The sequence below is a fragment of the Fusarium coffeatum genome, assembly GCF_003316985.1.
Source record: "Fusarium coffeatum strain FIESC_28 chromosome Unknown BRIP53273_contig_143, whole genome shotgun sequence".
Taxonomy (NCBI): Eukaryota; Fungi; Ascomycota; class Sordariomycetes; order Hypocreales; family Nectriaceae; genus Fusarium; species Fusarium coffeatum.
The window spans coordinates 108,268-122,613 of NW_022157936.1; the positions used below are offsets into that span (position 1 = coordinate 108,268).

At 50.8% G+C, this 14,346-nt stretch overlaps 4 protein-coding genes across 4 annotated transcripts; 3 read left to right on the forward strand and 1 right to left on the reverse strand.

The window, feature by feature from the left end:
• Positions 1 to 408: 408 nt before the first annotated feature.
• On the forward strand, positions 409 to 2,523 carry FIESC28_06754 (uncharacterized protein; the record flags this gene model as incomplete). The annotated part of the gene is made up of 1 exon (XM_031160897.1): positions 409 to 2,523. The coding sequence occupies one exon, from the start codon at positions 409 to 411 to the stop codon at positions 2,521 to 2,523; it is 2,115 nt and encodes a 704-aa protein (XP_031015068.1).
• A 2,089-nt stretch (positions 2,524 to 4,612) lies between these two features.
• FIESC28_06755 (uncharacterized protein) lies at positions 4,613 to 7,081 on the forward strand (the record flags this gene model as incomplete). Its single annotated transcript, XM_031160898.1, has 3 exons — positions 4,613 to 4,777; positions 4,844 to 6,028; positions 6,083 to 7,081. The coding sequence occupies 3 exons, from the start codon at positions 4,613 to 4,615 to the stop codon at positions 7,079 to 7,081; spliced, it is 2,349 nt and encodes a 782-aa protein (XP_031015069.1).
• An 852-nt stretch (positions 7,082 to 7,933) lies between these two features.
• Positions 7,934 to 9,392, forward strand: FIESC28_06756 (uncharacterized protein; the record flags this gene model as incomplete). The annotated part of the gene is made up of 2 exons (XM_031160899.1): positions 7,934 to 8,359; positions 8,412 to 9,392. 2 exons carry the CDS (start codon positions 7,934 to 7,936, stop codon positions 9,390 to 9,392), a joined length of 1,407 nt encoding a protein of 468 aa, XP_031015070.1.
• A 751-nt stretch (positions 9,393 to 10,143) lies between these two features.
• On the reverse strand, positions 10,144 to 12,870 carry FIESC28_06757 (uncharacterized protein; the record flags this gene model as incomplete). The annotated part of the gene is made up of 1 exon (XM_031160900.1): positions 10,144 to 12,870. One exon carries the CDS (start codon positions 12,868 to 12,870, stop codon positions 10,144 to 10,146), a length of 2,727 nt encoding a protein of 908 aa, XP_031015071.1.
• Positions 12,871 to 14,346: the final 1,476 nt, after the last annotated feature.

Below are 14,346 nucleotides of genomic sequence, written 5' to 3' on the forward strand. Positions count from 1 at the left end.
AACATTAGCTGTAGTGTTGGCTCTCCCCTTACATCCATCCCCGCTTCTAAGTCGTAACCTAGGCCCACGGTCCACCTACAGGGCTGTGTAGAACCCCTTCAATCATCCGTTCTCCATTAATGACTTGCTTAACCCCCCCAGGAACTTATCCATATCGACCTGCTGGGCCTTTTCTTTCTTTCTTCCATTTTCCTTCTCCCATCCTCGTTCTTCTGTTACGTTTCCAACTGTCATCTTTCATTCTTAACTCTACCCACCTTCGTTATAGCATTTGCCAAGCATTTGTATATTGCGCTCCCTTAAAAACATGAAATATCCCTGCATTCGCATCTAGGACTATTCATCATCAATTCATCGTCGTGAATTTCAGAACCACCGCTATTACTCGAAAAATAAACCCCCTACATAATGGCCGACACAGAAGAGCCCCAGTTCAACACCTTGGCTGAGCGTATTGCTGCCCTCAACAAGAAGAAGAGCTTCGCCAATGTTCAAAGCCCGAACCCGAGCCCAAGTCCTGGACCTGGACCAGTTCGCAAGCGACCGCCGCCGCCGCCTCCTCCCGTTCGTCCAGCTATCGAAGGCAGGAGTCAAACAGTACCGATTATATCAGCAACCCCAAGCCCTTCGCAGAATAACCCAACGATTCCTCCTCGCCCACTGAGAAAAGCGTCAACACCACAACTGTCAGCGCAAAACGGTCAAGATGTCGTTCAACGACGAACCCCGCCTCCACTCCCCAGCCGCACTTCGACCACGCAGTCTGCACCGACTTTGCCGCCGAGACGCCCCTCAACTCAATCCAGTCTGATGGTGAGGAGAAACTCTGGTTCTTCAGAGAGATCGCAGAATTCCGCAATCTCTACTTTATCTGCAGGTAGGCCCCCTTCATCAGTGACAAGTGTCAACTCTGATGGGGCCGTTTATAAAGTGCCACCGGCCTATGATCCTGCGAACCTCCCAAAACTACCCCCTTCGCGAAGAGAGAAAGAAGCCTCGGCCAAGGAGGTGGTGAAACCCAAACGTGCTCCTCCATCGCCACAGCCTCCACGAGCCATTGAGCCTCCACGAGCCATTGAGCCTCCACGAGCCATTGAGCCTCCACGAGCCATTGCGCCTCCACGAGCCATTGCGCCTGCACCTCCGGTTAGACCTGATCTTCCCCCAAGGTTACCCGCCCGCCCAGCGAAACCACAAGCAGACACCACGCCCGAACCGCAGACAGTATCTCAGCCAAGGAAGATACCGCCCAGACCATCAGAAAATGGCAAATCGAAAAGGCCGGTTATTCTTGGGTTTTCAAACAAGGACAAGGCCCAAGATGCCCAACCAGCACTACCTGCACGACCCCCAATCCCTGGCCAGCCACAACCAGCAGATGTGCCACCACCGGTACCGCTTGCTTCTCGTCCTTCGATGGCTCAAATTGAAGCATATGAAACACAAGCTTTAACTGCACCTGAACCTGTATACGGGTGTCTCATATGTCGTGATTGGAGCGCCCCTGATGCCGTTGCTGCGCAATACCCTCGAGACTCCGTGCCAAGGAACGACCCAGTCGGTTACTTGGCACAGGTGCTCTGTGGCCCTTTCCCTTCTTATACGGATAAGGCACGGGCGATATTCACTTGGTTCCATTACAACATTAACTATGATGTTGCCGCATTCTTTGGTAACAATGTCAGGCATATGACCGCAGAAGATACTATCTTTACTGGCAGAGCTGTTTGCGCAGGATATGCAGAAACATACAAAGCGATCGCCAACAGAGCTGGTCTTGAGTGTGTGGTTGTTACTGGCCACGGAAAGGGATTTGGATACACTCCGCTCAAGAAGGGTGAACGTCCGCCACCAGCCAAGCCAACTGGGCATGCCTGGAACGCGGTGCGCATCGATGGCGGCGATTGGAAGTTGTTAGATGCCTGCTGGGGAGCTGGTCATCTTGATGGACAAAGTTACGTGGCAAAGTTCTCACCTCTGCAGTTCACAAATGCCAACGAGCATTTTGGACTCAGGCATTTCCCAGCAGACTCACGACATCAGTTCCGAGCCAATGGGCAGCCTGTTACGTGGGAAAATTACTACACCGGAGGCATTGAAGGCGAGCCTCATGGGATGTGTGGGACTACGGCTGAAGAGGGCATTTCAGAGCCCAGTATCGAGCCGAAGCAGCGTCACATCTCCATTGACAGCGGAGAGATAGTGCGCTTTCAATACTCCAAGATCTGCGAGCACTGGACGAAGGATAAATGCGGTGGAAAAGAAGGGTTGGTGCTCCTCAGCCTTCCTCGGGGCGAAGGTCAGAGAGACGAGATGATACCCATGGAGACAAATGGGTTCTGGTACTGGCTTGACGTGAATGCGTGGGATTTGGGTCCTCGGGGCCAATCAGTACGTTTACTCGTTTTGACCAAGTTCGGCGACCGCGAGGATGCAAGAGGAGTCACAGGCGAAGAATTCCTCGCCAAGGTCGGTAGATATGCCATGGGATGGTCCTACTTGGTGACTTGGGACTTGGTCTGAGCTGAGGCCTCTCCCCCCCAGATAATCACATAATGCTTGGCGTTTCTTGATGGTACCATGTTTCTGCATACCACATTCAAAATAATCTATGGCAACTAACCGCCAATCTCTAATTTATTCTCCGTCCCGTAGTTAGTGCATGAACCAACCGCTAACTTGAACAACCAACATGGCACTTGTCGGGAACGGAAATTGTAGGTATCTGTGGTGGAGGGTGGAATTGCATGGAGTACAGTAGTGTAGATACGGATGCATACCCATACAGTACTGTGTCTATGTATCTCCGCGATTATAAAGGCAGGCCGGCACGAAGGTTTTCGCCGAGCCACCTGATAAGTGCATCTTTCTCTTGGACCTCATCTTGGCAATCGTAGCTCATGACGTACACCTGTACTGTGTGTAGCTGACGCATAGACTACAGTATGGCTGAATATGATCTCATGTTCATTCATCTTAGACATGGTTGCTTTATTGTTAATTATAAGGCTTTGCTGCAAAATCATTCGATGGACAAGTTCGCGATATCATTGAAGATGAGGGTATCATGAGTAAGCGGATTACATTACACGAGTAAGGTGGGCTATCAAAAAGTCCCGACAACCTAGTGAGTGCAGTTAGTTTCCTAGGGGCATTCTGTGGAATCTCGGCATCCATCCATCCATGGATCTGTGTGTGGGGTTTTTAGGCGGTAGTCAGCGCTGCCTCCACTGACTCCCCAGCTAATAGGTACATACCGCCTGCTGTAAGTACGGGCCCGACTAGTACCTGCCTCCACTGGCGCTTTCACGGTCGGGCAAGTCGGGCCATGGATGTAAATGTAAGTGGAGGATTGGAGTTGAGTTGTAACAACCTCGATCGTGCACCAACTCCATTTTTTGATGCAAGTGGCCTTTTGGGGTAATCAGAGAATAAGTCAGGTCACACCCACTTCAAGAACGGAGCATAATATCGGGGACGCGTCGTAATGTATGAAATACATACGATTGTCTGACACCGACTACCTGCCTACCTGTGTATTGTACTGTACATTATACATACTCACCCAGTCAATGAGACATATCAGATTCTTTCCAGCAGTAAAGAGGCACGACGAGACGATCAACCAATTCGACCTTTCAAGCAATCACGTGGGTATATCGTAAGAGGCTGATGGACTGACCAGACGCTCGTCCGGGAATATTCGGCCCAATCCCTACAGTACACAGGCTGTTCAGAGTCAGAAAGCACCTGGTCTCGGAGGGCCGAAGAGACCCTTTTTACGATGCATTTGCTTTGCATATGCAAAGGATAAGCAGCCAAGAAACCGAGACAGACGCAGAGGCACTGAAGCGTCTTAGCGCCACGGCTCTTTGACTACGAATGTTTGTTGACCTTCAAAACTCTCCATCTCACGGGACAATCATTGCCCCAGTTCCAGCTGTCCCCGCACTTCTCGACACCCGGATTGGAGGGGGGAATAGGATCATTAAAGGATGTGCGGATGGTGTCGAGATGCCATTGGACTGCAAGGTGTGTCCACCATCTCGGCAGTATTCTCGAATCTTTCGACTTACCTCAACTCGACTCAGGGAGAGCAACCTCTTGGCCGCACCCTTGCTAGGTGCCTGGGTAGAGCCGTTCGTCCTGCAAGTGAGGGGAGAACGGGTCTTCCCAGCCTCTTAGCCTCTGTACCGCACCGTACAGAAGATATACACAGCCCCGGGTCCACTGGCAGCAAAACCCTCAGAAACTAACGGTACGATCTCTGGTGGGGAGATTTGGGAAACAAAATGCCTTTATCCGAGCTTGCCATGTTACGCTTCAACCTATCAGCACTTTGGGGATGGCACCAAGACCTCTTGGCAGTCAAGGAGGTCAACGGGCAGACCATAATTGTGGCTGTTGGCCGAGTGGACCAGCAAGCCAGTTTCACCCAGGCTGGCAGGCATGGCGTTGTAGTCTTTCGGTTAGGCTCGTCATTCTGCTCCATCCTAGTCCTAGTCAGTACATGGTCAGAAAGAATATATAAGCGCAGGCCCCAATGATTTGGTCCCTTCCTTTTGGAACTGGACCTAGTGTCACCAAGTGACCTTGTCGACTTCCGATCGAAATGATCTCTTACAATGCCCGCAACCAGAGAATAGAAGCCTGGGTCAATGCGGCTGCTGGTGAAAGCGAAGATGCAGCCCCTACGGATCCAGAAGCCCGCGACCTGCACGACCAGGAAAAGGCACAGCGCATCGAGCATGAGGATTTATGTCGCGAAAACAAGCAGGTAGGCCGCCAAGGATGGGAAACTACGACATGATGAACCGAATTCTGACCTGTCTACTGTTAAAAGACGTACAGAGGTGTTGTGTTATTATGGCTCGCCTGGCAAAGCGCTGGTGTCGTCTATGGCGACATCGGCACCAGCCCTCTCTATGTTTTCAGCTCGACCTTTACCGAACAGCCGTCATGGCACGACCTTGTGGGCGCCCTTTCAATCATTATATGGTCCCTCACTCTCATCGTGACGGTTAAATATTGCTTTATTGTGTTATCAGCCGATGATGACGGACAAGGAGGCACCTTTGCCCTATACTCGCTACTTTCTCGATACGCCAATATCGCTCGTACCGACCCTAATGGCCCAGAGAGAATCGTCGTGCGCCTCGATCGTGAAACGGGCGCTGAACTGGCACCAGCCGGGAGAATGGCCCGCGATTTTCTGGAAAGAAGCCGAGTTGCTCAAAGCGTCCTGAAGGTCGTTGGTGTTTTGGGAGTTTCCATGGTTGTAGCCGACAGTATCTTGACGCCCGCCCAGTCTGTTTTGGGAGCTGTCCAAGGAATCCAGGTCATCAGGCCCGATCTCGGTAGGCCTGCTATCGTGGGAATATCTTGCGCGATCCTTGTCGCGCTTTTCGGATTGCAGTTCTTCGGCACTTCTAAAATCGGCACCTCTTTTGCCCCTGTCGTCGTTATCTGGCTTCTCTACAACTTGTCCATCAGCATATATAACCTCATTCAGTACGATCATACCGTGCTTAAGGCCTTCAGTCCTCATTACGCTTTCCTATATCTTATACGAAATGAAGCTCGCGGCTGGAAGTCACTAGGCGGACTACTTCTTGCGTTTACTGGTGTCGAATCACTCTTTGCAGATCTCGGTGCTTTTGGAAAGCGAGCAATCCAGCTGTCTTGGTTGTGCCTGGCCTTTCCATGCTTGCTAATCACATATTGCGGCCAAGCAGCCTTCATCTCACAGGACGAAACCGGACTGGCCTTCACGAATCCCTTCTTCCGCACCGTGCCCGAGAGCACCCTGTACTTCAGTATCATCATAGCTGTCCTTGCTGCTATCGTTGCCAGTCAGGCTCTAATCGTTTGTTCGTTTCAGCTCATTTCTCAGCTCATGAGACTCAGCTATTTTCCTCATATAAAAACGGTCCACACCAGCCGTCGATTCCACGATCAGATCTACATGCCGCTTGCGAACTGGCTATTGATGATCGGGACAGTGGTGGTGACGGCTGTCTATAATAATGTACGTCAGCTTCTTATCTTTTGTTGAAACTATACCTAACTCGAAATTTTACAGACAACAAGCTTGGGACACGCTTACGGCGTCTGTGTCATAATTGTCACGTTTATCACGACCTGTATGGTAAGCTTGGTGGCGCTTATCATCTGGCGAATCCAGTCACTCATCGTCTTGCTGGGCTTTTTGATCTTTATACTGCTCGACGGTATATATCTAATCGCAGCATTGAATAAGGTTCCCGATGGTGGTTGGTTTGCGTTGGTTTTGTCCTTCATTCTAAGTACCTTTTTCATACTTTGGCGATGGGGCAAGGAACAGCAATGGGAAGCAGAGCAGCGGGATATGGTTGATCCTTCGGAATTCATCGTATCCTCCCGAAGCACTTCACGAAACAACTCGATTGCCAGAGGCATAACTGGCGATGGCTCGATGCGGTCAATACGATTCAGGCTTCAACCGGAGTTTGGAGGTGGGCAGGTGATGACAGCCCCGGGCATCGGCATCTTCTTCGATAAAGTTGGAGGCACTGGAGACCATATTCCCAAAGTCTTCACACAGTTCATCCGGAAGTTCCAAACGCGACCGCAGGTTATCGTCTTCTTCCACATGCGATCATTGTCGCAGCCCACAGTGCCATATGACCAGCGCTTCGTTATTGCCCGAGTCACGACCAAGATTCCCTCGTGTTACCGAATTGTACTCCGACATGGCTACATGGATGACATTCTCACGCCCAATTTGGCAGCAATTATTGTTAACGAGTTAATGACCTTTATCACGAGAGGGCCATTCCCGCCTGATGAGAATGACATGCCCCCGGAGTTTCGAGGTGAGCTAGAAGCGCTTCGAGCTGCTGAGGAAGCACAGACTGTCTATCTCATGGGCAAGCAAACCATGCGGGTGCAAGAAGAGGAGAAGATGGGATTCACCAAGCTTCTTCGGCGGATAGCATTGGAAGCATTCTTGTGGGTTCGTGAGAACTCACGAACCAAGCTCGCCAATTTGAACATCAACCCAGATAATCTGGTTGAGGTGGGTTTTGTAAAGGAAATTTAAAGACGGCCACGAATATTGTGTAGGAGATACCCCAGCCCTGCTGCCAAACGGAAAGGGAAAACCATGATGAAGCTTATAGAATAAGGTTGGCAAAGATGGACGAACTGAACTGAACTGGAACAAAGGCGCTTTTTTGGATTTACGAATTGGCTGGGAGGCTCGCAATCACAAACTTTCCGCTCTGACTCTATTCTATGGATGGATTGGATGGATGGATGTCTAGGATCATTTGCTTGCATACAATTTTGGAGTTAACAAACGATAGCGATATACCCTCAAAAGCGAATAAATGAACTGGATGAGTTATGATATAAATATCGTTTGATGTTTGATGTTTGGTGAGTGATGATATATATCTATGCTTCCTGTTTCTTGCTTAGTAGTATGTTGACGCAAAGAAGGCCAACCAAATCTTGTGTTGCCTTGACTAAAGATTATTCTTGAACAAACACGTAGATCAACTTAACTTTCTTTACTTTGTGGATCGATCGAATAAAATAAGATTGAGGTTATAATAAACCCAAAGTGCCTCTCATCTCCGGTATCTTAATGCACTGCACGTGTTTCCGCGTCGTATCCCCAGACCCAGACCCAGACAGGGCCTCCACATCCCGGCTCTCTCTGTTCCGCAGTGCAACAACGTGTCACCAAAACCTCACTTTGTAACAATCATTTGATGCCTAAAACCTTTCGGCATCTACCTTTCTAAGCATTGATTTGCTTTGATTGCCGACGATTAATTCAACTGGATCATTCATGATGCGCCATTCCTCTTTCTTTTCTCCTTCTTTCTCCTTCTCAGGCCTCATCTAACTAAAACCCACCTTCTCAACTCTTACACACCCACCCATCATGACTGTCACAACGGCAACCTCACTTTCTCGTACCGAGATCCTCACCCTCTCACTCATCTCGGGCGCATCGTGTGCCGTCCTCGCAAACACACTTCACGGCGATGGCGAACCTCTCATTGCATCTCTGGCTCTGTCCTTCCTCGGCTTCTCGCTCTGCTTCGCCATGATCCGCTGGCTAGGACCTACCTTTATGCGCGCCGGTTTCCGTGGTCGCGATTTGAGCAAGGTGCAGCGCAATGAAATTCCAGAATGCATGGGCGCTGTATGCGCGGCTGTCTACCTACTCAGCCTCATCGTCTTTATCCCTTTCCCTTTCTACAAGGACATTGTTGCGGCCACTAGTGGTGGTGGAAATCGCGATGTCGTGGTTGAGCTTGAGAAAGTCAACCAGGGGCGTTTCTTGCACAAGTTCCCCCATAACAAGGTGCGTATTGATGTGGTTCTTCTTGACTTTGACATTCAGCTAACCCCTACAGCTCGCGTCGTTTCTGAGCGCCATCATCTCTCTCCAAACTATTGCCTTTTTGGGTATTGGCGATGATCTATTTGACATCCGTTGGCGACACAAGTGGTGGATTCCTGGTATTGCCTCGATCCCTCTTCTGGTCGTCTACTTTGTCGACTTTGACGTCACATCCATTGTTCTGCCTCTTCAACTCCAGCCTTATCTGGGCGAGCTATTCGACCTTGGTGCACTCTACTACGTCTACATGGCTTGTGTTGCCATGTTCTGTCCCCAGAGCATCAACATGCTTGCTGGCATCAACGGTATTGAAGTTTCTCAGTGCGTCATTGTCGCTCTCCTTCTCGCCTTCAACGATTGCTTGTACCTCTTCACGCCCTACCCGCACCCTGCGACTGACTCTCACCTGTTCTCGCTCTACTTTCTTCTGCCATGGATCGGCGTCTCATGCGCCTTGCTTTACCATAACTGGTACCCGGCCAAGGTCTTTGTAGGCGATACATACTGCTACTTCTCTGGTATGGTTTTTGCCGTAGTCGGTATTCTTGGCCACTTTTCCAAGACGCTTGGGCTACTCCTCGTTCCACAAATCTTCAACTTCCTTTACTCAACCCCTCAGATCTTCGGCCTGATCCCTTGTCCACGCCACCGACTTCCCCATTTCAATGCCCGAAGCGGTCTTCTTGAGCCCTCAATGACGCCCTGGTCTGCTGAGAAGCAGCCGCGTCCCCTGGTCGCGCGGGGTCTGCTTCTCCTCAGCCAGCTGCGACTACTGAAGGTGACTGTTAACGACAAGGGCCAGTTTGTCGAGACGAGCAACTTCACTATCCTCAATCTCTGGCTTGTTTGGCGTGGGCCACTCCGCGAGGATCGGTTGGCTCTCGAAATGACTCTCTTCCAATTTGCCGTTGGGCTTTTTGGGCTGTTTGTGAGACATCGGTTGGCACTGTTGGTCTTTAAGGAAGACAACTGGGGAACTACTGCGCAGTATTGAAGAGGGGAATTTTTGGAATAATCAGACGATAGTGAAATTTGGAAGAAAAGAAACCCGCTTGACCTATTGGAGTAGTTAGAGAGAAGTTAGGGAAATAACATCTTCCAATCTGACCCCGTCTGTTCACAGTATCGCTTGGTCCATTTCCAAATGTCGGGTAATCAAGTCATTGCATCCGCACTGATGCATCACAATAGAGTGGGCGATAATAAGTAATGTGTCTTTCAAAAGGGTGGTTTTCCCATCGTTTCAAGCAGTACTACATAAGTCTGATGCATACATGCATGCAAGCACGGGTAACGCATATAATTACATAAAACGAGTCCTTTGACGTCTTCTTTCGAAAGACCTTGCTCGATAACTGTGTTCCACCTATTTCTTTCCTTTCCCAATCCGCTCATATCAACACAGATCAGGACGAAGAACCCAACAAGAAGCCATATGGCCACTATGCCTTTTCTCTCACATTCAACCCCCAATGAAAAATTCCATTGGTCCGTAGGCACCAACCTGCTGCGCCGTCACCTCATTCAGATACTGGGGTTCTCTGACAGACCGGCCAAATCCAGTACCCAGGGCCAGTGCCTCATAACCTCCTCAAACGCCATACCATCGGGGTAATCATCTGACGTACCAGCCAGTATATAGAAATGAGAGAACTCCAGGCTTTTGATTCCGCCATCCCCGGGGAAACATAAAAAAAGAAAACAAAGAAAATCTTCAAACAGTGGCGGCATTAAATATCGTGGTATTATAAGGAGCCATTCGTCGCAGCGACAGGGGCCATAACCATGCCTTCCGGAGGCTTCTCGATCGAATGTGAATCGACCACTATATCGACCTTGGTATCCTCGGGGCTTGAAATAGAAGGCTTCAGGACAGCGTGTCCGCCAGCGGTCTTGCCGGCGGCTTTGTTCATGCGACTTTTCGTATAGTCGCTCAGGCTAAGTTTCTTTTTCACTGGACTGGGATGGGCAGCTACACCGTTGACAGCCGGTGGGGCAAAGGGACTAGGCAATGGACCAGAAAGAGGCGAATGTGCCACCACACCAGGCTGAGGAGTTGTGATGCTGTGGATGCCCAGTCCTGTACTGTCAAAGGAGGGTACAGGGGGTAACTGCACGCGGAAGTCCGGGGTTTTTGTCCTTGCTGAGGTATCACTTGCAGCTGATCCCAGGACAGGGGTTGTAGCTGGTGACGAAGCATCCGCCAAAGGAGCATCACCGGAGGGAGGGAACAAGGGCGGCAACTCGGATTCTGATCGCTTAATTGACGGAGCGTGTTCCACAGGCGAGTCAACTTCCATTGCAGTGCCATTAGAGGCTTGACTGACTGAAGACCTTCTTCGGATGTCGTCCTCTTCGGTCTTGACCTTATGGCGGCTGTTGAGTAGTCGTTTGGAAAGCGGAATTATGCGCTTCTTCGGACGCGGAGATCGGTTATGCTCGCTGAACCAGGCGCCCTCAACTGGGTCGGTTTGTACTGCAGCATCGCAGTACACCCCTCGGGGTGTAATTGAAGACTCGCGGGACCTGGAGGCTGCAAGACTCTGGTTGGGCATCGACGGCCCTTGATGAATGTGTGGAGAGGTGCTAGTTGGTGATCCGGAATGGCTCCTGCAAGTCCCAGCATCAACATAGTTGCCATGGGATGCCACTGAGCCGTTACGCTGCTTGGACTTGGAGGAAGTAGAGCAGGTACCATCGGATACACGCTTCTTCTTTCTCGGTGGTTGTTGCTGCTCCATACGGCGGAAAGTATCCTCAACCATGGCAACCTTGCGTTTGTCTCGGTCTGTTGGTTCAGTTAGGATGCCTAATTGATCGAAAGAGCCCTGTCGAAGAGGAGTAAGGTCACGGCTGGGTGGTTTACTTCGCAGAGAGCCTGACTGTGATCTGTTGTCGTGATCTACACTGTCCTCAATATGACCTTCGCTTGTAGCTCGACTCGTGATGGTCTGCCCTGTGCTAGTTGGTGAGATGGCCTGTGTTTTCGACTTTCTTGGTTTCTTCTTCGCAGGCCCACGCACTTGCGGCTTCCCATGGAGGTATTGGCGATGGAAGCGTGCGAACGCGCAGTTGTTATCCAGGTCGCACGCACAACCGCCATATTCCGAGAGAATCCGGTTCATCCAGTTCGATATCGCCATGTACTCTGTTTCATCCACTGGTATCTCTGCATTGCTGGAGGAGTCGTCATCACTCAACCCAAGAAGGTGAAGCCAACGAGCATGTACACTCTTCTCTAAGCGAAAGTCCCACGGCAAGGTGATTTGCTCGTTGGCGGAGATATATCTGTCGCTGACGATCCAAAAGTGGTATTCGCTTTCGTCAGAAAGATATGTATCAAGCTGGGCATTGGGCTTGCAGCTTCGGCGGACATAGCGAGCCAAGGAACCCTCCTGTCGTGTGTCGATATACAAAGGCAGGACGGGGTGGAAGAAGACGAAGGGAAGGGGAGAGGATAGATCGGCCCAAAGGTTTGCTGGATCAGTGCAGTAGTCCTTTTGGAATCCGATTGCGCCGTTCAGCTCAACAAGAGGCACATCCTTCTCAATTGGTGTACTGGATTTTAGAAACCTCCATCTGAGAGCTTTGCCGTCATCCAGTGTTCTCGTGGTATCGCCAACTTCAAGCTTAGGCTTGTTGGTTTCCAGATTCGCGGGCGTCTTTTGGAAGACCTCTGAGTGTCGCCTCCCCACTTCACTCCTCATCGTATTGGGGTCGCGAAGCCAGCGAGAAAGCGCTGTGGGAATGGCAAGACTAGCGAAGGCATTGTTGTGCGAGTCGGGGACGTCTCTCGCATTGTACAAGTTGTAGAACCCTTGGGAGTATTGGTGGATTTGAAAATCTTCAGGCAGATCTGGTGGGGTGGTGGCAGGGCTTGGAGGATGGGCAGTATTTGATCTGCCATTTCCGTAGGAGGGACTCCGCTTGGGGGCTTGTGAGCTGACGGATTGTGAAGAACGATGTTTCGCTTTTTTAGGAGGGGGCTGCTGATCTCCAGCATGATTATATCTGCCATTCTCTTGGGGGCTAGCATGGCCATTCATTGGTAAATCAGCGGGCTTCGACCTCTTCTTGTGACTCTTCGAGGGAGGTCGTTTTGTTCTTTTGTCGGTACGTTCATCTCCCGCAGTCCCATTCTTGAGACGGAGGGTACGCTCGATAGCCTTTTGACGATCGAGGGGCCGAGGTTTGCATTCTGCACAGGAGTGTGCGAAATCCTCGCGAATGGCTTCATCTCGATTATCGGGGTAAAAGCAATCGATGTGCTGCCACGTATCACATGTCTCGCAATAAATTGTGTTTCCATCATCGTCAGAGAAGTTGCAGATACACTTTATTGTATATGGTTCTTCTTCCGCTCCGTCCGCTGGTCGAGCGGCTTCGTCCTTGGGTATTGCGCCCGGTAGAACGGGAGCGATCTGACTAGGAGCCGCGGACTGCGTAGACAACGACACCGGTTTTTCGGTCATAATCTGTCGTTGTGATGATGCAGTTAACACGGGAGAGTATGTATCTTGTCTAAAATCGCGGTCTTTGGGGCATGACGACGCCGTTCAAAGGGCGCGTCGGGATGACCGTAAAAGGAAGTCGCGAACTAGAATGACGGATGGTATTCCCATGCAACGAAGCAAAGGAAGCGTCTGTGTTCGAATAGTCGGGTATCGCAGGCGTCGAAGGACCAAGGACTCGACTGGCAGAAGCGTCGACAGTAGGGTGGGAGGTCAGCGGCGCGACGACGAGGTAAACCAAGTCAAGGAGGTTGATCAGATTGACGACCAGAGACGAAATATGAGGCGTAGACGTGAATCGAGGGCTTGTTGGAGACACGCTCGGTCGGTTTGTGTTTTCGCAAAACTCGTTGTGATCGGTCACGGCAGGGTTGGGGCGACGAAGGTCGAGGTGTCGAGCGTCGAGAAGTTGGTGGCCAGGCGTTAAAGAGGTGAGGCGGTTAAGAGAGAGTTCAAGAAAGTAAATTTCGAGACTACTCAAACACAATGCATACACGGAGAGAGTTTGAAGCAGACGAGGTAACGAGATGTAAGGATTGAAGATCGTGGACTGCACGAAGAAGGGTGGGTGATGAAGAAAGAGGATGGGGAGGAGCGACAAGACCGGGTGCGCTGCTAGACAAGTGCGGTACTGCGGTACCGACTTGGGACCTGCCTGGGGTCCATTTCCAGTTGGCTAGAGGGGGAGACACCTCCAGTCGTCTGGAAGTGAGCAGCAAGTAAAAAAAAAAAGAAAGGTACGTACCTACCTGACCTTGGTACCCTCATCAGCGGCACTTCACTCGCCCTTCTCATCCACCTGGGGTGGCTCCTACTCAATTCTCAGCAACCGGGAGAAGACATGATAGCAGCAGATTATGCCAAAGTGAATGGATGGGCCACTGGGCCGTTTTTGGTAATCTCTGCTCGTGCTTCTGGGCTGGATTGGGCGGGAGTCCCAAGTGAACAACAAGTACTCACAGCACAGTAGTGTATGAGCGAGGGAACGGGGACACTCGAGTGGCCCCCCAAAGAAAAGACAAAACAGAGAGACATGGAAGAGAAGAGACGAGACAAGGACAAAAGGACAAATGGCGCTAAACCCAAACCTTGACTGGTGGTGGATAGAGAGAAATCTTAGTGCAGCAAGCAGGGCACCTGGGCACGCAGGCAGGCGCTTTCTCGGCCTGAGGCACTAATGATCAATGACATTGTCCCGCCTCTGCAGAGCTGCCCCGAGCACGGGCATGGCTCGGAGCAGAAGGGGGGGAGGATACACTCGAGCAAAAGCCCAGAGATGGGAGTGGGAAGAAGTTTCTGCTGGAAATTGCGTATGGCGGGTTTTTTTTGGTTGGCGCGGGCGACCAGCCAGGGGCTCAGCTCATCAATAATGAAAGAGGGCGATTGGGGCAGGTCGTCGAGACTCGAGAGCTGCAAGAAAGAAAAAAAAAAAAAAAA